Raw genomic sequence first — 20,965 nt, 5'->3', positions numbered from 1 at the left:
CCCACTGAGCCACCCAGGCGCCCCCCCGAGTGTTGATTTTTTAAAAAATATTTTATTTACTTATTTGACAGAGCACAAGCAAGCAGAATGCCAGGCAGAGAGAGTGGGGGAGGGGAAAGGAGGATCCTCTCTGAATAGGGAGCCTGATGTGGGGCTCGATCCCAGGACCCCGGGATCACGACCTGCACTGAAAGCAGACACTTAATGACTGAACCACCAGACACCCCGTGTATTTGGGTTCTTTCCAAATTTCCTCTTGTGATTGAGTTCGAGTTTCAAAGCATTGTGGTCTGAACATATGCAGGGAATGATCCCGATCTTCTGGTACCAGTTGAGACCTTATCTGTGACTCAGTATGTGATCTACTTGGAGAATGTTCCATGTGCACTAGAGAAGAACGTGTCTTCTGTTGCTTTGGGATGGAATGTTCGGAATATATCTGTGATGTCCATCTGGTCCAGGGTGTCATTCAAAGCCCTTGTTTCCTGCTGATCTTCTGCTTAGTTGATGCACTTCAGTGTGTGGGGTGCTAATGTTCCCTACTATTATTGTATTATTATCAATGTGTTTCTCTAATTTTGTTATTAATTGACTTATATAACTGGCTGCTCCCATGTTCGGGGCATAAATATTTACAATTGTCAGATCTTCTTGTTGGATAGACCTTTTAATTATGATATAGTGTCCTTCCTCATCTCTTATTACAGTCTTTGGTTTAAAATTTAGTTTCTCTGATACAAGGATTGCCACCCCAGCTTTCTTTTGATGTCCATTAGCACGGTAAATTGTTTTCCACCCCCTCACTTTCAAACTGGAGATATCTTTGCATCTAAAACGAGTCTCTTGCAAATAACATATCAATGGGTCTTGCTTTTTTATCCATTCTGATACCCTGTGTCTTTTGATTGGGGGCATTTAGCCCATTTACATTCAGAGTAACTATTGAAAGATATGAATTAATGCCATTATATTAACTGTAAAGTGACTGTTACTGTAAATTTTCTCTGTTCCTTTCTAGTCTGTGTTACTTTGGGGCCCTCTCTTTGCTTAAAGGATCGCTTTTAATATTTCTTGTAGGGCTGTTTGGTGATCACAAATTCTTTTAATTTCTGTTTGTCCTGGAAGCTTTTTAATCTCTCCTACAACTCTGAATGATCTCTCCCAGCTTGTTATAGTATTCTTGGCTGCATGTTTTTCTCATTTAGTTATCTGAATATATCATGCCATTTTTTTCTGGCCTGTCAGGTCTCTGTGGATAGATCTGCTGCCAATCCAATGTTTCTACCTGTGTAGATTACAGACCTCCTGTCCTGAGGAGCTTTCAGAATTTTCTCTTTGTCTCTGAGATTTGCAAGTTTCACTATTACATGTTGGGTGTTGGCCTATTTTTATTGATTTTGAAGGGGGTTCTCTGTGCCTTCTGCACCTGGATGCCTGTTTCTTTCCCCGGATTAGGGAAGGTTCCTGCTATAATTTGCTCCAAATTCCTGCTGCCTCCCTCTTTCCTCTTCTTCTGGGATCCCAATTATTCTAATATTGTTCCATCTTATGGTGTCACTTATGTCTCGGATTCTTCCATCGTCATCCAGTAGTTGTTTATCTCTCTCTACTCAGCTTCTCTATTCTCCATCATTTTGTTTTCTATTTCACTAATTCTCTTTTCTGCCTCATTTATTCTACCAGTTAGAGCCTCCATTTCTTATTGCATCTCATTAATAGCCTTTTTTATTTTGGCTTGATTCGCAGTTAGTTCTTTTATTTCCTCAGAAAGGGATTCTCTAGTGTCTTCTGTGCCTTTTTCAAGCCCAGCTAATATCTTTATATCATTATTCTGAACTCTAGTTCTGACGTCTTACTTATATCCGTACTGTCCCTGGCAGTCAGTACTGCCTCTAGTTCTCTTTCTTGAGGTGAGTTTTTCCATCTTGTCACTCAGTCCAGAGAAGAAGAGACGAACAAGAGAAAAAAAATACTCAAATGGCAACAACAACCTCAGAGAAATATATAGTAAAGAAATCAGATGAGACCCGACACTGAAAAAAAATTTTTTTAATTAAAAAAAGATAAGAGCAAGAATATGATCAGACAGGTGAATAGAACAGAACAATACACTGCATCCTGGGTAATTTGGCCTGTTTGTTAGAAAACTAGATCCCAAAACTGTAAAGAAAGAAAAAACTTATATGTGTACAAAAATAAAATCAAATACAATGAAAAGATAGAATGTAACTATAAAAATGAAAGTTAAAAAAGACTTTAAAGTAGTTGATAAAATAAGAAATTCATTGAAAAAGGAAAGTGAAAAGAAATTAACACTGAAAGACTAAGGAGTCATGAGGGAGGAGGAACATGAATTCTATATACTATTTTCCCCTAGTGCTAGAGTTTTGGAGTTTTGTGTGATCGGTGAACTTGGTCTTGGCTGGATGTTCCTGCTAATCTTTGTGGGGAGGGGCCTGTTGTGCTGATTCTCAGGTGTCTTTGCTGGAGGCAGAATTGCACTGCCCTTGCCAGGGGCCAGGCAAAGTAAGTAGCTCCAGATTGCTTTATGTGGCTTTTGTTCCCTGAAGGCTTTCCACCAGCTTTAGTGGATGAGAATGACATTGGCAACCTCCCAATCTCCAGCCCCAGGGCTGAAAGACAACCCCCCCCCCCCAACTCCTCAGTGTGTCCTTAGGAAAAAGCAGTCAATCACTCCTGTCTCCCTGGTCTCTGTCCGCACTCTGTGCTCAACTCAGCCTGTGACCAAACATTCCTATCTCAGGCATGGGTGACCCTGTTTCAAGTCCCCAAACCCTGCAGACTCCTGTGGCACAGACCCATGCTGCTCCTCCTGGGGGGAGGGAGGGAGTCTCACTCCGGTTCTGCCACTTGCTGGGCCCCTGTTTGCAAAGCAGTCAGCAGACTGTGTGGGGTTCAAGGTTTATGGCAACCCCGAGCTGAAAGCGCACACCTGGGCTCACTGATTGCAGCCGGCTGCCCCACTCTGGTACCGGGAATTTCACTGGACTCAGGCACTTTCATTCTTTCTGTGGACTCCTGGATCCTGAGACCACACTGTCCCAGCTAGGGGTCCACCCTCCGCTTCGCCACCTGAGTACCTTTCAGGCAGGGACGTCCCTTACCAGGGCAGACTTCTAAAAGTTCTGATTTTGTGGTCCGCTGCTCTGTCACTTTCTGGTAGCTGGCTGATGGAGGCTCCTTCCTCGCGCTGCTTATCCTCCCATATATCTCCTTGGATCGACGTCTCCTCACCTCCTACCTTGCAGAAAGTGGTCACTTTTCTGTGGGTCGAGTTGCAGGCATTCTTTTCTTAGATCTCCTGTTGAGTTCACGGGCGTTCAGAATGATCTGATAGCTGGCGGGCCAAATTCCTGGGACCAGACGGAACTAAGGTCTCCTACTCCCCCACCATCTCGCACTCCTGTTATTCTTGTTGCCATGGACTGAATTGTTTCCCCCCAAAATGCACGTGTCCACACCCAAACCCTTGGTGCACCAGTAGAGAAGAACCTAGAGGAGGTGAGAAAGGTTAAATGAGGTTAGTGAAGCGGGGGGCCTCCAGTCCAAAGGGTTAGTGCCTTTAGAAGAAGGAGGAGGAGGAGGAGAAGGAGGAGGAGGGAGGCACTAGAGCTCACTCTCTGCCACAAGAGGACACAGGGAGAAGATCACCATCTACAAGCCGGGAAGAGGCCTCCCCAGAACCCAACCATGCTGCCACCCTGGATCTTGGACAACCTTCTGGACTGTGAGAAATGTCTGTTTTGTAAGCTGCCCAGTCCGTGGTGTGTTGCTTTGGTGGCCCATGCTGGCGTGGACATTGCTGGTGTTGGTGGCATCCTTATTAAAGTGCAGCGTTCTTGCAGGAAGATTTCCCTTCACCCTGCTGCTCTCCCTCCTGACCCAGCCTCCCACCCTCCTCCTGCCCCCAGAAAATCCTTCCCCTAGGCCGGCCCCTGGCAGGGTCTGCAGGCACAGAGCTAAATAAGGCCAACAGAGGGCGCCAGCTGCCAGAGTCCCTAAAGTTGACTTCCAAGTCCACCTACACTCAGGAGTCCCAGATGTCTGATCTTGTCATTTGAAAGACTTTCTCCCTTCTGTTCTTAATTTTGTCCTCTGGAGCACAGATTTTAAATTTGAGGTTGGGTTCCAACTTCATTCTTTTGTGTGTGGATCTCCTGTTGCCAGTAAAGGATCTGCTGAAAATCAATGCACCATGAAAGTGTGGGTTAATTTCTGTACTCTTGATTTTATTCCATTGATCAATTTCTGAAAAAAAAAAAAAAAAAAAAAGCCAGCTGGCATTTTGATAAGGATTGTTTGAAATCTATAAATCAATTTGAGAAGTATATCAGAACTTCAAAAGGCAAAAGGGGCCCTATGGAGGAGTGAAGGTTCTTGGAAACAATCCTCATTGTTGGGTGATAATTCCAATTAGATGCCCCCCATCAGAGCTGTCCTGACTCAAGCAAGAAGACCCCCACCACTGGGCACCGGAGAGCAGAGGTGAGGTCCTGGCAAGAAAGCCCAAGGGACAGAGGTGTCCCCTCATCATTCAGATGCCAGCCTGGGAAAGGTGCCCAAAGCAGCTCCCATCCCAGAAGCTATATCAACTAAACAGCCATGGCGATCATAACTCAGCAGCTTTTACCAACTGTGCTGTCTTCCTCGTATGAACCCTAAATGTGAGGATATTTATTGCTACAATGATGTACTCGTAAAAGATCAGAAACAACCTAAGTGTCCATCAGTGGAGTGGAAGTATGGCTCACCTATACCATGGAGAAGTATGCAGCCATAAAAGGGATTGCTGAGAGGAACCAGTGTGCATCACACACCATCGCTTTGTTTAAAGGAGAAGTAATATGTGTCTGTGTATCTCCTTGAAGGGGGCTTCTTTTCTCTGTGAAGGGGGCTTCTTTTCTTCTTTTCTCTCTTTCTTTCATGTCAAACATATGTGATTTTGATATCATTAGTTACCTTTGTCTCTGACAGAAATGAGCACTTAAAAAAAGATTTTATTTGTTTATTTGAGAGACAGCGAGAGAGATCACAGAGGGGGAGGGAAAGGGAGAAGTGTGGGGCTCGATCCCAGGACCCTGGGATCATGACCTGAGCCGAAACCAGTTGCTTAACCGACTGACACTCAGGTGCCCCCAGAAATGAGCACTTTGGATTAAGACCTTGTTCATCAAATTAAAGCCACATCGTATTTTCTGTTTATATTTCTCAGTTATGTTTTTTGTAACTCTAGTACAATATCACAAAGAGGAGGCTGGTGTGGCTACTAGCCACCCATCTGATTCAGATCTCCCCGGGTTTACATATAGTCACTAAGTGTGTTCTGTGCAATTTTATCATGTGTGTATGTTCACGTCACACATCAGAGCGAGATACAGAACATGTCCGTGACCACAAGGGTCCCTCACGTTGCCCTTTTATGTGCTCACATACCCTCCCCAACCCCAACCCCTGGCAATCACTCATGTGTTCTCCATTTCCTTAATTTTGTCATTTCAAGAGTGTCATATAAATTGAATCATACATTGCATAACCTTTTGGGATTGCTTTTTTCACTTGGTGTAATTCTCTGGATATTCACCCAGATTGTTGTGGGTTCCATAGCTCATTCCTTTTATTGCTGAGTAGTATCTCATGTACAGGTGTATCATGGTGGGTTTTTCTTTTTTTTAAACTATTCACCTGATGAAAGATATTTTGGATTGTTTCTGGTTTGGGATTTTTACAAGTAAGTCTGCTGTGGACATCTGTGTACACATTTTTATGTGAAAACAAGCTCTCCTTTCTTTCTCCTTTCACTCCAGGAGTGAAATTATTGAGTCTAGTGGCAACAGCACGTTCTATTTTATAGGAAAAAGAGAAATAGCTTTCTTGAAGGCAGTGTATGAATGATTGTTTCTCTGAATCTTTGCCAGAATTTGTTGCTGCCATCATTTTTCCCCCCTATTTTAGCCATTATGATAGGTGTGTAGTTTATGTTCTTTTATTTTTTGGATTAAAAAAAAAGTTAAGAGGGGCCCCTGGGTGGCTCAGTGGGTTAAAACCTCTGCCTTCGGCTCAGGTCATCATCCCAGGGTCCTGGGATCGAGCCCCGCATCGGGCTCTCTGCTCCGTGGGGAGCCTGCTTCCTCCTCTCCCTCTGCCTGCCTCTCTGCCTGCCTCTCTGCCTACTTGTGATTTCTCTCTGTCAAATAAAAAAAAAAAGTTAAGAAATCTCTACACCCAACATGGGACTCAAACACAACCACAACCCCTAGATCAAGAGTCACATACTGTACCAACTGAGCCAGCCAGGCACCGCTGTCGTTGTATATTCTTTTAAACTGAAATTCTAAACATGTGGACTTTACCTAAAAACCATACGGAGTTTTCAAAAGTAAATTCATGCAGGCAGGCGCATGAGAGCAACTGGTAAGTGGGATACCAAGGGATTAACTCAAAATAAGATGTAGGTCACAGACTTGTACCCCTGGGGCTAATAATACATTATATGTTTCTAAAAAAATAAAAAAAAGAAAACAAAATAAGATGTAGGTCAAAGTATGAGGTAAGAATTCATGTCCACTGGTCACGTATCTATTCCCAGTATGGCCAGCCACCCCGAAGTCAAGTGACACGCTAATGGCAGCCTGACACATCAGAGAAGAGACAAGGAAATGACTTTTTTTTATGAAGATAATGTCATTCCAACGAGGAAACATGAAAATTTTCACTAAAAGAATTTCAAAATAGATGTAGAAGCCTAGAGCATAACAAGCGGTGTGTGCGCCACTCCGCTCCAACCGCCACCAACTGCTTCTTCCATCAACCTCATTGGCCCTTCTTCTGGAATAAAATGAACTCAATGCATCCCGTGTTCCACCTGTAAATACTTGGGGATGTATCCATATCCCACAGGGCATTTTCTTATGTATTAAGCACACCTAATGCTCAAGGAAAAGTAATTGCCCACACTGCTGTCACCATTCACATCGCAGTGATTCCACTTCTCTTCCAGTTCTGTGAGCAATGTGCAAGGCCCTTGCAAGGCCCGGTTCCAGAGCTGATTGCACAGGAACCCTCTCTTCTGTTTCCTTCCCTACTTAACACTGTGTGACGTTCGGTTCCACTTAGCCCCATCTTTTTTTTTTTTTTTTAAGATTTTATTTATTTATTTGACAGAGAGAGGTAGGCAGAGAGGCAGACAGAGGCAGGGGTGGTGGTGGACGGGGAAGCAGGTTCCCTGCTGAGCAGAAAGCCCTATGCGGGGCTTGATCCCAGGACCCTGAGATCATGACCTGAGCTGAAGGCAGAAGCTTAACCCACTGACACACCCAGGCACCCCTTAGCCCTATCTTCTTACCAGGAGTATTTGATAATTTTCATATGCCTTTAGGAATAGCTTCTTTAAAAACCATTTATTTCTTTTGAACATTAATGCAAAAATCCTCAACAAAATACTCACCAACCAAATTCTGTCATATGTTAAAAGGATTATACACCACCGTCAAACGGGATTTATTCCCAAATGCAAGGATGGTTCAACATATGAAAATCAACCAATGTAAGGCATGCCTCGGTGGCTAAGTCAGTTAAGCAGCTGCCTTTGGCTCAGGTCATGATTCTAGGGTCCCGAGATCGAGTGTGGCATCAGACTCCCTTTTCTCTCTCCTTCTGCCCTTCTCCTTGCTCAGGCTCTCTCTCTCTTTTTCAAATAAATAAATAAAATCTAAAAAAAGAAAGAAAGAAGGAAAATCAGCTACTGTAAGACACTACATTGAAGAATAAAGGGGAAAACCCCACATAATCATCTCAATTGATGCAGAAAACTATATAATAAAGTCCAAAACCCCTTTACGATAAAAACACTCAACAGACTAGGAATAGAAGGGAACTTCCCTGATATGATAAAGACTATATATGAAAAACCCAGTGAACATCATACTCAAGGGTGAGAGACTGAAAGCTTTCTTCCCAGGATCAGGAAGACAACAAGGATGCCCGCTGTACTCACTTCTGTCCCACATAGCCCTGGAAGTCCTAGCCACAGCAATCAGACAAGAAAAAGGAATGAAAGGTATCCAGATTGGGCAGGGGAATGTAAAACTGCAGATGACACGATATTCCATGGACAAAGCCCTGGGTTCCACACCAAAACCCAGAGAAGCTCTTAGAGCTAATAAACAGGTTCCGTGACATTATAGGGTAACAAACCAACACACAGAAACTCCAGAGCACTTCTACACACTAACAGTAAACAAGCTAATAAGGAAATTAAGAAAACAATGCCATTTACAAGAGCATATAAAACCACTTAAGGATTAAACCAAGGAGGTAAGGGGTGTAGGCTGAAAATGAAAAAAACACGGCTGAAAGAAATGGAGGAAGACACCAAGGCGGGGAGACCTTCTGTGTCCGCCTCCGCGGGGCAGTGGGATGCCAGCCTTGTTGGGCACGACCGCCAGGCAGCAGGCGCCCATCGGGGCGAGGGCGGGACTACAGCCCCCACAATACCTCCCGGGGCGGCGGCGGAAGCCACGGCGTTGGCGGCCGGTGGCCTAGGCCAGGGCCAATCACGGCTCGGCGGCGGCGCTGGGCACGACGGGTCTTGTAGTGGGGCCCGGGGGCGGGACGAAGGCCCCCACAATACTCGCGGAGGCGGTGACGGAGGCAATGGTGTTAGAAGTCTGGCTCCGCGCGGCCGCAGGCCAATCACGGCCGAGCCCGCCGGAGCGGGGCACGACGGGCCTTGTAGTCGGTGCGGGCGGGACTACGGCCCCCACAGTGCCTCGCGCGGCACGGAGCGCACTGCGGCTGCGCGGCGGCGGCCGGGGCGCCGTCGGGCTGGGCGGCGGCGGCGGCGGCGGCGACGGCTGCGGTGGACGGGAACCCGGCCTGAACCTCGCTGAGAGCAGCGGTAGCCGGCTGCGGGCCACCATGTCGGCGCCGTCGGAGGAGGAGGAGTACGCGCGGCTGGTGATGGAGGCGCAGCCCGAGTGGCTGCGCGCCGAGGTGAAGCGGCTGTCGCACGAGCTGGCCGAGACCACGCGCGAGAAGATCCAGGCGGCCGAGTACGGGCTGGCGGTGCTGGAGGAGAAGCACCAGCTCAAGCTGCAGTTCGAGGAGCTGGAGGTGGACTACGAGGCCATCCGCGGCGAGATGGAGCAGCTCAAGGAGGTGAGGAGCGGGGGCGGCGCCGCGCCCCGGCCAGCCCCGGACCCCGGTCTGGCAGAGCCCTGGTCAGCTCTGCGGCCCGGTCGGGCCAGCACTGCGGCGCCCAGGGTCAGGGTGTCCGGTCCGCTAGGCAGTGCTGCAGTGGCCCGCAGGTGTGGACGGCGCGCATGCGAGAGTTCCGGCCTCTGCGGGCAGGGGTTGCGGGTGGGGCCATGTAGCCAGCCTGTTTGCTTCTGGCTGCAGGCCTCGGGGCGGGTGGGATGGTGTCCTCTGCGGCGTTTGGCTTCTTGGGTTGGGGGTAGGGGGCGTGGGATGGATGCAGGTAGCTGGCTGGGAGAAGCCAGGCCTGGGGCCCCATCACCTCCAGGCAGAGCAGTTCTCTCCTCCGTGAGCGCCCTGAGGCCGGAAAAGGGCCGCGACAGGGGCTTGCCTTGAATGTGGTCATCTACGATACCTGGCATCCCCCTCGTCTCTCCTAGGCTCAGCTCCGCAACTGCTCCCCTCATCACTTCTCTGGGATGCAGTACTTCTCCCGCCTACTTCCTGTCTTGGCTGCCTTGGCCGCTGTCCCAGGGTCTGGTGACAGGTCTGTGGGTGTTTGTCACCGAAAGAGCCTTGTGTCTCCTGCGATTTTTGCCTCCGGATGAGGTGGGACCCCTCCCCCACGGTGCCTTCTGGCCTTCCTGAGAGCTGCGCAGGCCTTCCATGAGGCAGTTCTGGGTGACTTAAACAGCGATTCTGTCCCAGGTCTCCCTGACTGTTGGACCCTGTTGTGGGGCTGGGCAGGAAGAAGTTGCTTTCTGGGGGGAACATCCAGGTTTGGCTCCAGGCCCAGCTCTTTGCTGGAGTTGTGATTGTGGGATGGAGCCTTAGCTTTTCTTTCTGCAGCATTGCCCACCCAGAAAAGAGTGGTCTGAGAATTGTGTATTTGAAAAGGCCGTGCATGGTCAGATGTGTGGCCTCTCGTTTTTTTCTGACAGTGTGCTGTTCCCCACCGGACACTTCCCTTATCCAGTTGGGCAGTTGGCCCTTAGTCTTGGGATCCACCATGCTTGCTGCCTTCCTGACTGCCTACCTCCCCGCATGTCTGCTCCCAGGGGCCTCAGGCAGGTGCCTGGAATGTTCAGAGCCTCTCTGCCTCACTGGGGACACTAGTAGGGTCCTCTTCTGATAGTGAGGAGGAGAGAACGTATTAGTCCTCACAGGCGCTTAGATCGGTGCTAGGCAAAGCAGGTGTTTGGTTGGTATCAGTAAACTGACCAACGGCGGTAGCGGGGGCAGGTGGCAGCCATCAGACCGTGGTCCTGTCGTCTGCCAGCAAGTGTTGGCACCTCCTTGGAGCCAAGATCGGCTGGCATGTGGCCCCTCCCACAAAGGCCCCAGGCTCATATGTGGGGTGAGGGGATGCACCAGTGGAGGGAGGCAGGGGACGGTGAGAATACAGAGCAGGAGCGCCTTTGGCCCCCTTTTGGTCTCTGGTCCTCCCCCCTCCCCTAGCTTGCTGGGCACCTCCCCACCCCCCACCCCAGCAGCAAGCACAGTCCCTTTCTGTGTTGACAAGCTCACATTCATGTCCACTTGAGGAACGGAGCACAACGGACTGAAGCAGAAAGAACCAGTCCCCACTTAGAGGCCATTCAGTTGTCGGCTCTTTACTGTCACAGACACATGTTTTGACCAGTGCAGGAATTTTGGCTCCGGTCTGTGGGGTGTGTCTGGAGGGTGGATCCCGAGGGAAATCAGGAGAATGGTGTGTCAGTCCCCACACGTGTTCTTTAAGTGCCTGCGTACTTAGTTTGATGTCACCCCCCGGCTCCCGCAGGACCGGCCCCTTAGCCTTGGACGCGGGGCTCTGCGCTCCAGAGCCCTGGCTCCTCCCACTGCAGGTGTGGCGAGAACAGTGGAGCTGAAGCCGGAGGAAGGAGCGTCGGAGCCTCCCACGTGCTGTGGGAAGCTTGCACCAGGCCAACTCACACCCAGGCCGGCACGGGCTCTCCTCAGCCTCGTTCGCGGTAGTCGGGGTCTTATTTCGATATGTTAACCCTTACTTTAAAAATCAAGATTTAAGGAGACAAATTTGGTTGGGTCTTTTTTTTCTTTAGTAGAGACGTGAGCCATTTTTCTTCTTTTAAGACTTTGTTTCTCGAACTAGAGTTGGTTCAGTTGCTGACAAACCGTATTTCGGACGGGGTGCTTGCGCTCCTGTGTCCAGCCTTTGCGGACGGTCCCGTTTGTGAGGGAGGGAAGCTGCTGGTCACAGGTGAGTGGCTGTGTACCCGGGCCCAGGGCGAGTGGGCCGCTGCTTTTAAGGGCGCAGTCCATCCCAAGTCCCACAGTGTCCCCTCCCTGCTCTGTGCGGAAGAGAATGGGCTGGCCTTGGGTCAGGCGTGTGGTGCTTCCTGCCTGGGTGTGCAGGTCCTCATCTCGTTCTGTACCGCACCTTCAGGTCTGGGGGGGGTAGATGTGCCGGGCGGGAGCTCCTGCCTGCTGGGCTCCGGCAGGTGCCCTGAGTGGGTGGTCCTTGGCCTCAGGGAGTGGGGCCTGGAGGGCGTGCCTCAGGCCGGCTCCGGGGTCCAAGGGTAGCGGCAGAACCCTGGCTGCCTCGGGCGCAGCCTCGAGCTCTCGCTGGCGCGGTGTACTTAGGTCCTGGGAAGCAGCGGGCGGAATTTGGCGGGCTGTGGTGTGTCGGGGTCTGGGCACAGTGCCCGGCACCCAGGAAGTGCCTAGTTAGTGTTTGCTAGCTCGTGTCGCCAGCTCCTTCCCTCCACCTCCCTCAGGCCCGGCTCCCCTCCCCGCCGTCCCCACAGTCCCGTGGACTGGGCAGCAGAGCCTGCGGTCTGGGGCCCCGGCTGGGCCTGGCTCACCCTGCACGGCTGCGCTGTGTCTTGGCTGCCTTCGCGGCTCTCACCCGCCCTGCCTCTCCCGTCTCCTGGAAGGCCCGCGAGCCTGCCCGCCTGCCCGCCTGCCCGCCTGCCCTTCCGGGCCTGGGTACCTCTCGCCGCTGCGTCCCCTCTGGACTTGCCTGAGTCCGGCACTCAGCGCTAGAGTGTCCGGTCCTGCCGGGCCTGAAGGGCCAGGGCAGAGTTAGTGGGGCGCTGCGCTGTCTCCTACACTCACGCCTGCCCTCCCTCCCTTTCCAAGCCTCCTCTCCCAGTGGATGGGGAAACTGAGGTATGGATGAGTGGGGGTGACCACTATGAACAGGGTCCTCAGGCACTGGGTCCCCTCAGGGTCTTTGTGTAGAAGTTCGAGCTGTGAGTCAGTTTAGTCCCACAGAGCAGGGTGCTGTGAAGTCCTCCCCGTGCCCCACTGACTCCTGCAGGCCCCACACCCACCCTTGGAGTCACCACCTTGTTATGTCCATCCTACAGCTGGGGAAACTGAGGCACAGAGAAGCTGAGTTTTGCTCAAGGCCCTGAGCCTGTGTGGCCTGCCCCTGTTCCTGCTGAGGGGGAGGTGGTTGGAGGCCTCCTCAAGTGTCCGCTTGGGGGTGGGAAGAGCCCTGACTTGGCTAAAGCCTGTGGGGAAGATGGAGCAGAGTCCTTGGGGCTGAAGTCCCCCCAGGGGACTGCACGTTCTGGGCTGCCGTGTGGTGGCCGTTCTGCCAGGGGTGGGAAGGGGCCTGTCTTGGGGCGGAAGGTGGGGTGTGGTGGGCCCTGGGGGCGCAGAGGTGGCCATGCACACAAGGTCTTGACCGTGGAGGGAGGCACTGCGGGGGAGCAAGGGCGGTGACCAGCTGGCTGTCCCTGGCTGCACTGCCGGCTGCCGCCCCCACCCCCAGCGCCTGGGGACTGTGTCAGGCGGGGCTCGTAAAGCCAACGTGAGGGCTTTTAGTTAGAAATGCCAGAGTCTCCCGCGTTGCCCCCGTGGCCCCTCCTGTCCTGTCTGTGGTGACTGGCTGTGACTGAGCTGCTTCCTGAGATGAGGGTACAGCCCCGGCAGGGAAGGGGGTGCTGCGCGTGCCTTCCAGGGCCACGGTCTTCACGCTGGCTCTGAGGGAGAGGGTGGGCCCCGCCTGGCCCTCAGGAGCTGTGTGGCCCTGGACAAGCGGCTCTGGCTGTCAGGGTCAGGGCGGGGGACTGCGGCTCCGGCATGGGGGGGCCAGTGCCTCTGGAGCACACGGACAGGCGGTGGTCAGAGAGAGCAGTGGCCAGGGCCACACGGACTCCTGCCGGACTTCCTGTCGCCTCAGGGACCCTGGCCGGTGCTGGGGGGGAGGAGATCAGTTTCCCCTGGTCAGCAAGGGGCAGCCGCCCGCAGTCGCAGTTGTCCACAGCGGTGTGCTGGGTGACATGCCGCTGCACACATCGGGGATGTAGAGAGATTGGCTGCTTCTGAGCCAGTGAGGCGCGGCTGGCTGCTGGGCAGGGGCTGGACAGGGCCCTGCAGGCTGTGACAGGCAAGGCCCTCCCGGCCCGGAGCCTGCTCCCACAGCAGGAAGACCGAGAGCTAGGGTCGCGGGGTCACAGGGTCGCAGGGCCATCGGGCTCAGGCAGGTAATAATATTGAGGAGGTCTGGGGCCTGGTTTCCTTTTTAGAGGTGGCTCAGTTGGTTGAGCGGCTGCCTTCGGCTCGGTCATGATCCCGGTGTCCTGGGATCGAGTCCCGCATCGGGCTCCTTGCTCGGCAGGAAGCCTGCTTCTCCCTCTGCCTCTGCTGCCACTCTGCCTGCCTGTGCTCGCGCGCTCTCTCTCTCTCTCTCTCTCTCTGACAAATAAATAAATAAAATCTTAAAAAAAAAAAATCGTGTGTCTGAAAAGCGTCAGCAGGTAGCCGTAAGCAGTGTGTGTGCGCGGGGATCAGGAGGTGATTGACGGACGGCGAGCATGGGGAAAGGCGCGCTCTTTCTACTTGCCAGGTGCGTTCTTCCCATGGACGTGGGGCAGCTGTACAAGCTACTTCGAAAAGCAGCAACCAGCAGCTGCAAGTTTCCAGAGAGACACAGTTCAGTGTCGCGGTCTGGGTTGCCGAAGAGCAGGTTTAGTTCATGTGAACGCAGACCGGGTTTCCTTGGGTTCAGAAGACTCCGTGTGCTTCTGGTCAGTCACTGTGCTGTGTGAAATCTCGTGCGGTCGGGTTTTACGGGTTTGTCTGCATGGCACCCCTGCTGAGGGTTTCCACCTTTAGGGGAAGTTTCAAGCAGAACCCGAGCAGAGGGGATCGTGCGGTGGGCATGTGTGTTCTGCCCGCGTCTGCAGCTCCAGCGCTCTCCTTCCTTCCAGCTCTCCTCCAGCTCTCTTGCTTCTCTGTAAGCGCGGCCCAGTTGGGCTGAGAAAACGAGGGCTGTAAGTTCGACGTTTCGTACCATTCACGGGTGAATTTGCACATCTGACGAAGTTAACATTCCTTGACCTTGTCGTGATCTCTGGGCAGCATTGGGACTCAGAAATGTCGCTTTAGGGGTCCTCTGTTTGCATCAGAAGCCGAGCAGGGTCTGCTGGGTGCCCCTGGCTGAGGGCCTGGCACCTGTCCTGAGGCTGCCCATCTTGCCTCCCACCAGACCTGGGGCTGCTCTCTCCCACAGGCCCCACTCTTATGTTTGTGTTCCTTTTTCTTTCTTTTTTTTTTCTTTGAAGATTTTATTTATTTGACAGAGATCACAAGGAGGCAGAGAGGCAGGTGGGGGGCAGGGGGGGGCAGTGGGGGAGGAGAGCAGGTCCCCTGCTGATCCGACGGCCGGATGTGGGACTTGATCCCAGGACTTTGAGATCATGACCTGAGCCGAAGGCAGAGGCTTAACCCACTGAGCCACCCAGGCGCCCCTGTGTTCTTTAGTTGGCAGGACTACTGCCTTCCGCTGGTTGGTGGCCTGGCTCCTAGGTCACCTGTCCAGCATGCCTTCTTGCACCTTCTCTGCCCACCGGGGCTCGTGCTAACCCATCGGGTGTGTCCAGGCCAGTGAAGAGCAGTGCCAGTTCTCTGTGACCCCGTTCCATATGTGGGGACCTGGCTCAGAGGAAGGCTCATGGCCCATGCTGTATGCCAGCAAGGCTTGATGTGACCCAGTGGCCCCCTCCCTGGGCCTCAGCGTCCCGGCATCCTAGAAGCCCTGGCGGTGATGGCGTGAGGGTGGCCCCATGCCTGTCCTGTGGGCCTCGGTCATTGGCTGCCTGCGGTCCCCTGGGCACGCTCCTCTCTCCTTCTCCACACCCCATCCTGTGTGCACTGCAGGGGTCCAGGCTTGTCCGCCAACCTGAGGGGCTCCCAGGATGCCCTAGATAGAGCTCTAACCTGGGGTGCTCAGAGGGCATGTTGGCCCCAGGATGGGGCAGGGCCAGGCTGTCTGCTGTCACCCTCTCACCTGGTGCAAAGGCAGATATTGCAGGTGCTCAACCGGCTAGGGAGGGCAGATCCCATAGTGGCCTAGGAGCAAGCTGGGGCCAGCACCGATGTCCCCTGACTTTGTCATTGTGGCCAGCCTGGTGAAGCAGTCCCTTCTGCTACAGTATCTGTTTGTTCCAGAAATGGGTGATGTTTGAGGATCAGAGGGAGCTGGTGGGGGCTCAGCCTTTGTTCATGTGGTCTTGTCCCCAGGACCCCATGTGGGATCCCACAAGACAGACCCACGTGTCCTCAGGCTCTTCCTGGTTGTGGCAGGTTCTCAGACTTCCCTTTTGTGGTGACCTTGACAGTTTTGAGGAGCACTGGGCAGGTGTTTTGCCAAATGTCCCTCAGTTGGGATTTGTCTCCTGTGTTTCTCGGGCTTGGAGTGGGGGATGTGTTTTTGGGAGGAGGGTCTCAGCAGCGAAGAGCTCTTCTCACCACATCCCTTCCTGGGTGTTTGTCGGGGTCTCCTCTGCCAGGCACCGCTTCCCCCTTTCCAGACACCTCCTGGATGGGAGCTTCTGTGTAAGTGGTTTGGGATTTTTCTGCATGGGAGACCTGGCTCTTCCCTGTTTAGTGAGTTACTCATCCACAGGCTTATATGGGTGCTGGCTCACAGACACTTGGTTTACGTTTGTGTGAGGATCCAGTACTCCTGATTTGGTCACTTGTTCAAGCTTTGGCCCCGGCGGCTCTTGCATTTGCTCCTGTGCCCCCTTGACACGCTCCTTGTCATGATTGTTCCATCCCACCTTGCTCCTTTCTTCCGTCCCTTCCCTCCCCCTCCTCCTCCCCTCTTCCTCCTTCCCTTCTTTCTCTTCTCTCCTTTCTTCCCTCCTCCCTCCCTCCTTCCTCCTTCATCTTCATCCCTCCCTCCCTCCTCTCTTCCCTCCTTTGTCCCTCCCTTCCTTCTTCCTTTCTTAGCAACTTCTCTGTGCTGTGAGGTGCTCCAGGCTCATCATGCCCCAGTCCTGGAATCAGTCATTTCTTCAAGGAGCCTGGTTTCTTTTATCGGAGAGGGTGTTAGAAGCCAAGATCTGGGGGTACCTGAGTGGCTGAGTCTGTTAAGCATCGGCCCTCAGCTCATGTCATGATCCCAGGATCCTGGGATTGGGCTCCACACAGGGCCCCCAGCTCAGCAGGGAATCGGCTTCTCCCTCTCCCTATGCCCTTCCCCTGCTTGTGTGCTCTTTCTCTCTCTCAAAAAATAAAATAAATAAAATCTTAAAAAAAGAAAAAAAGAAGCAGCAGCAAGATCTGGGTGCTGGGTGTTTGCTGCGGCTGCAGAGTCACTGCCCCTGCGCCGTCCCGGCTGACAGAACCAGGCGACAGGTGTGGGTACACCAGCCGGTGCACACACACATCTACAGACAGTTCTAGATGGAGCCACCTGCGTACTGTTAAGCTGAACGTGGATTCATACCCACGGCTCTAGCCCAACCGCGTGTGTGGTTCCGGCTGCCTCCCCTTGCTCGTCCGCAGCCTCCCTCCAGCAGCGAGACAGCCCCCGGGCTCCACCACCCGCCACGCAGACACGTAACCGCTCTGTCCCAGTGCAGGTGCGCAGGAGGGTCACAGCTTCTGACCTGTGCCCGTGTCACCTAGAGCCAAGGGCTTCTGTGCCTTTGGTCTTCTGTACTCAACTTAGTTCCAGACGAGGTACTTGAGCAAGCTCCGTGTTCCCCGACCCCTCCTGTGAGGTGGCTTCATCCCCTTGAAATAGTTAGACTGCTCGGCGCTGGTGTTCCCTCCTAGGGTCCCCCAGCTTCTTCAGGGATTTCCCTGTGGCTTTACCACAGTCGTCCATTCAAACCGGGCATCTTGGTTGCTTCCAGCTTTGCACGATTGTGACTAAAGCTGTTGCAAATATCTACGTGCAAATTTTGCATGGGGTAGGTTTTCGGCTCGTTTTGGGTCAGTACGCGGACGTGTGATTACTGGATTGAGTATGTTTAGTTTTGCGGAAACCTCCGAAGCCTCCCACAGTGGCTGCGCAACCTGCGTCTCTGCAGCCTGACCCCGCGTGCTTGCTGTTCGGCGTCCTCGCCAGCGTTTGGTGGGGTCGGTGCTCCGGATGTTGGCTACTCCAGAAAGTGGAGCGGCATCTTGCTGGCTGGCGTTCCCCAGGTGAAACTCGGTGCACAGCAGCTTGTCACGTGCTTGTTTGCTGTCTGTGTCCTTGGTGAGGTGTCGGTGCTCATTTTTGGCTCATTTGAAATTGAGTTGTTTCTTACTGTTTTAGTAGGTCTTCATTTTGGACACAAGTCCTAGTTTTCGAGTAATTTCTCCCAGTCTGTGGCTGGTCTTTTCACTCTCGTAGCAGGGTCTTTCACAGAACGGTTTCAGTTTTGTGCCCTCTTGCTTTTGTGGGTTGTGCTTTTTTTTTTTTTTTAAAGATTTTGTTTATTTATCTGATAGACACCGAGAGAGAGGGAACACAGGCAGGGGGAGTGGGTGAGGGAGAAGCAGGCTCCCCACTGAGCAGGGAGCCTGACGCGGGCCTTGATCCCAGGACCCTGGGATCATGACCTGACCCCCAGACAGACGCCAATAACAGAGTCCCTCAGGCGCCCCTGGGTTGTGCTTTTGGTGCCGAGATCTGCATCACCAAACCCAGGATTATCCCAGTTCTGTGTTTCTGTCTGGAAGTTCTTTCGGTTGGCATCTTGTTTTTTGGTGGGGGTTTGGTTTTCAGTTAGTTTTTGTGACGCGCATAAGGTGTGCCCAGACGCACTTCTTCACGTGGGGGTGTTGGGTGTTGCAGCACCGTCTGTTGCAGGGACAAGACCGTCTTTTGCTCTGCTGTGTCGCCCCGCCCCCGCCCAGTTCGCTGTATGTGGGGACTGCCTGCACCCTGTTTGTCCCGCTTTTGATCATATCCCACTCTCCTGCTGGTGTGTCAGTGGCTTCACTGGGTTTCCGTCTCTTCATGTGTCCCCTCAGCCCTGCGGATTTGTGCTATGACTCTGCGCACCTGACTGGGGCCTGTTGCCCCGGCCTCAGCCCTGCGCTGATTGGGTTGGTTATGGTTCCTGAGAACTGTGATTGTCCTTTTTTAAAAATCCTGACAAAAAGTAACAGTGCACGTGGTTAAAAAGAAAAATCACCAGCACATTGGTAAGGGTTTTGACAAAAGACCAGTGTGCTGGTCTGTGTCCCCGTGCCCTCGTCTCTGAAGGCAGACCACAGGACAGTGTCTTCATATAATTTTCCTTCCATTGGGATTCAGCTCAGTGAGGGTTGACTTTCTTCCTGATAAACCAACCCAGTGATCTGCTAGACAGTCTGTACATTTGATCCAGGCAGTAGTTTGGGGGGGGCCATGTGGGGTCAGCCGGTGGTCAGACCCGAGACCCAGTACCCATGGGTGTTCCACCGGCTGCCTGCCCAGGGGCCTCTCCGTCACTCCAGAAGTGTTTGGGTTTGGGTGCCCCCGCTGCCACCTTAGGTGCTCGGCACCCTCTGGGAGTCTCTTTCCAGCCTGCTGGGCCCCGGGTCCAGCCTCCCCCTGTGGCTGCTCCTTGTCGCCAGCTTTGGGACAGGTCTGCAGGCACCCACTGGACTTACGGTCGGCCCAGGTGGGACTCCCACATGCTCTTGCTGCCGAGTACACCTCTTTCTCCACGCTCTGCCCCCTTCCACTGGGGGATGCCCTGGGCTCGCACCGGCTGAGGTCTGGAATGCCTCCAACCACGATGCGGCTGTGAAGCTTGGAGAGAGAGTGCGTCTGGGCCCAAGCTTCCGGGCGGCAGTCAGCTGCAGTTTACGGGGTCGCTGCTGCATGTGACGCGGTGCTGGTGCTGGTGCTGTGGTCGTGGCCATGAGATGGCCCCGGGCTGTCTGCATGGAGGGCGTCCTGGAGCGTGGCGTGGAGCGTGTGCATGCTTGTGTTTATGTCACCGACAGCACACGACGGGCCTGAAAGCTGCTCCCCTGCGGATAGCCTGGAGGTGTGCAGGGAGAAGGGGTGAGGCGGGGAGACCAGACAGCTGGCATCAGCACAGGGCCCTGGCTGTCGCCCAGGAGGTTCGCCCCTCACGGCAGGTAATCCCGCACCTGTTCCTTGGGGGCACCTGGGGCTAACCCTGCCAGGGAGAGCGTGACAGAATGCCGGATGTGGGGGACACTCACCCCTCAGACTCACTGTCTCCCCCTGGCCACAGCCGCAGACATGTCTGTCCCCAAAAGTTGCAGTCTCTGGGTCCTGAGGTAGTCTGGCCACTGGCTGACCATGTGGCTTGCTGGGTGTCCCTTCACCGCAGGGCGAATAATGGAGAAGACGCGCAGAGATTGGAGACAGAGCAAGCCAGCCCAGGGCAGGCTGCTCTCCTGGTGTTTCCAGCCCAGGCCATCCTGGGGACACAGGGCAGATGGGAGCTGGACAGCTGCCCCTCCTGCCATGACCACAGGCTGCTGAATGAGGTTTGTGGTGGGCGGCCGGCTGCTGTGGGAACACGGGGCCTTGTCCTCTGGCCCAGGACTGGCCTCTGGGTCCCTGAGTGGTAAAGCCCGGGTCCCTAGGGATTGCCGCCAGCTCTGGGGCTCAGCTGGCCAGAAGCCTGCCTGCTGACACTGAGGCAATTAGGGTGTAATCTTCTCTAAATGCACCCGATTCTGGCTAAATCCCTACCGCCCAGGAGTGGATTCCCAGTTTTCTAAAAGCAGCTTAATGTTTGGATGCTGCCCAGGACAGCTGGGGTGTGTGGTTGGCAATGGGACAAGTGTGGACGGATGGGAGGGGGGGCGCGGGGGGGTGACAACCATCCATAGGCAGCTGAATTCTGTTCCCATGTGGGCATCAGTCCTCAGGTCTGGTTCATCTGATCCCCGCAGCCAATGTGCAGGTGCTTTCAGGGAAACTAAGGCCAAAAGCCACATAGTGGGGAGGGTGGGTTGATGGAGGACAGATGTCACACAGGGATCACCTGGGCCTAGGACAGGGATGGATCCTTGGCACGCTGGTTTGATGGATAAGGGTTATCAGCCGGGGAGAGTTTGTGTGAGTATGCCCATGGCCTCCATCTGCCCCCCGTTCCCGGGAGGAGGCCCCCACTCCCAAGAGGAAGTCCTTGTTCCTTGGAGGGGACTCCTAAGTCCACGAGGGGACTGCCCCCGCTTCCCAGGGGAGATTCCTAATCCAAAGAGGAGGTCTGCTCTCTAGCTCCCCCAGAAGCCTCCCCCTCCTAACCCTTAGCATCTCCAGCCTTCTCAGCAGACTGTTGTCCCCCCCTCCGACTTCTGGTATGGCCCCTTTATCCCCCACCCCTTCCCCACAGTGTCCCCCATGTCCTCCTGGCCATCCGTAGGCATTTACGGAGCATCTGTCACTGGCCAGGCATGGGTTCGCCTGATCCCACCGAGGAGGGGCACGCTTGGTGCTAGGTACGGGTGCCCTGGGCCCACTGGTGTTTGCATTCCTGTCGGCTGGGCCTGCCGGCTCCCCCAACCCTGCCCTGGCCTACACTGG

At 53.7% G+C, this 20,965-nt stretch overlaps 1 protein-coding gene across 2 annotated transcripts in view; it reads left to right on the top strand.

Annotated features, from left to right (window-relative positions):
* The first annotated feature begins 8,824 nt into the window (after nucleotides 1–8,824).
* Nucleotides 8,825–20,965, top strand: part of BICD2 (BICD cargo adaptor 2) — a 43,203-nt gene continuing 31,062 nt past the window's right edge. For both annotated transcript variants that reach the window (XM_046022771.1, XM_046022770.1), the window contains exon 1: nucleotides 8,825–9,177. In XM_046022771.1, coding sequence (XP_045878727.1) covers nucleotides 8,938–9,177 — 240 coding nt within the window. In that variant the 5' untranslated portion in view covers nucleotides 8,825–8,937. The remainder of the gene's footprint in view (nucleotides 9,178–20,965) is intronic.

The sequence above is a fragment of the Meles meles genome, chromosome 11 (genome assembly GCF_922984935.1).
Source record: "Meles meles chromosome 11, mMelMel3.1 paternal haplotype, whole genome shotgun sequence".
Lineage (NCBI taxonomy): Eukaryota > Metazoa > Chordata > Mammalia > Carnivora > Mustelidae > Meles > Meles meles.
Note: the sequence above shows the minus strand (reverse complement) of the source record. Positions and strands in the feature narration are given on the sequence as shown.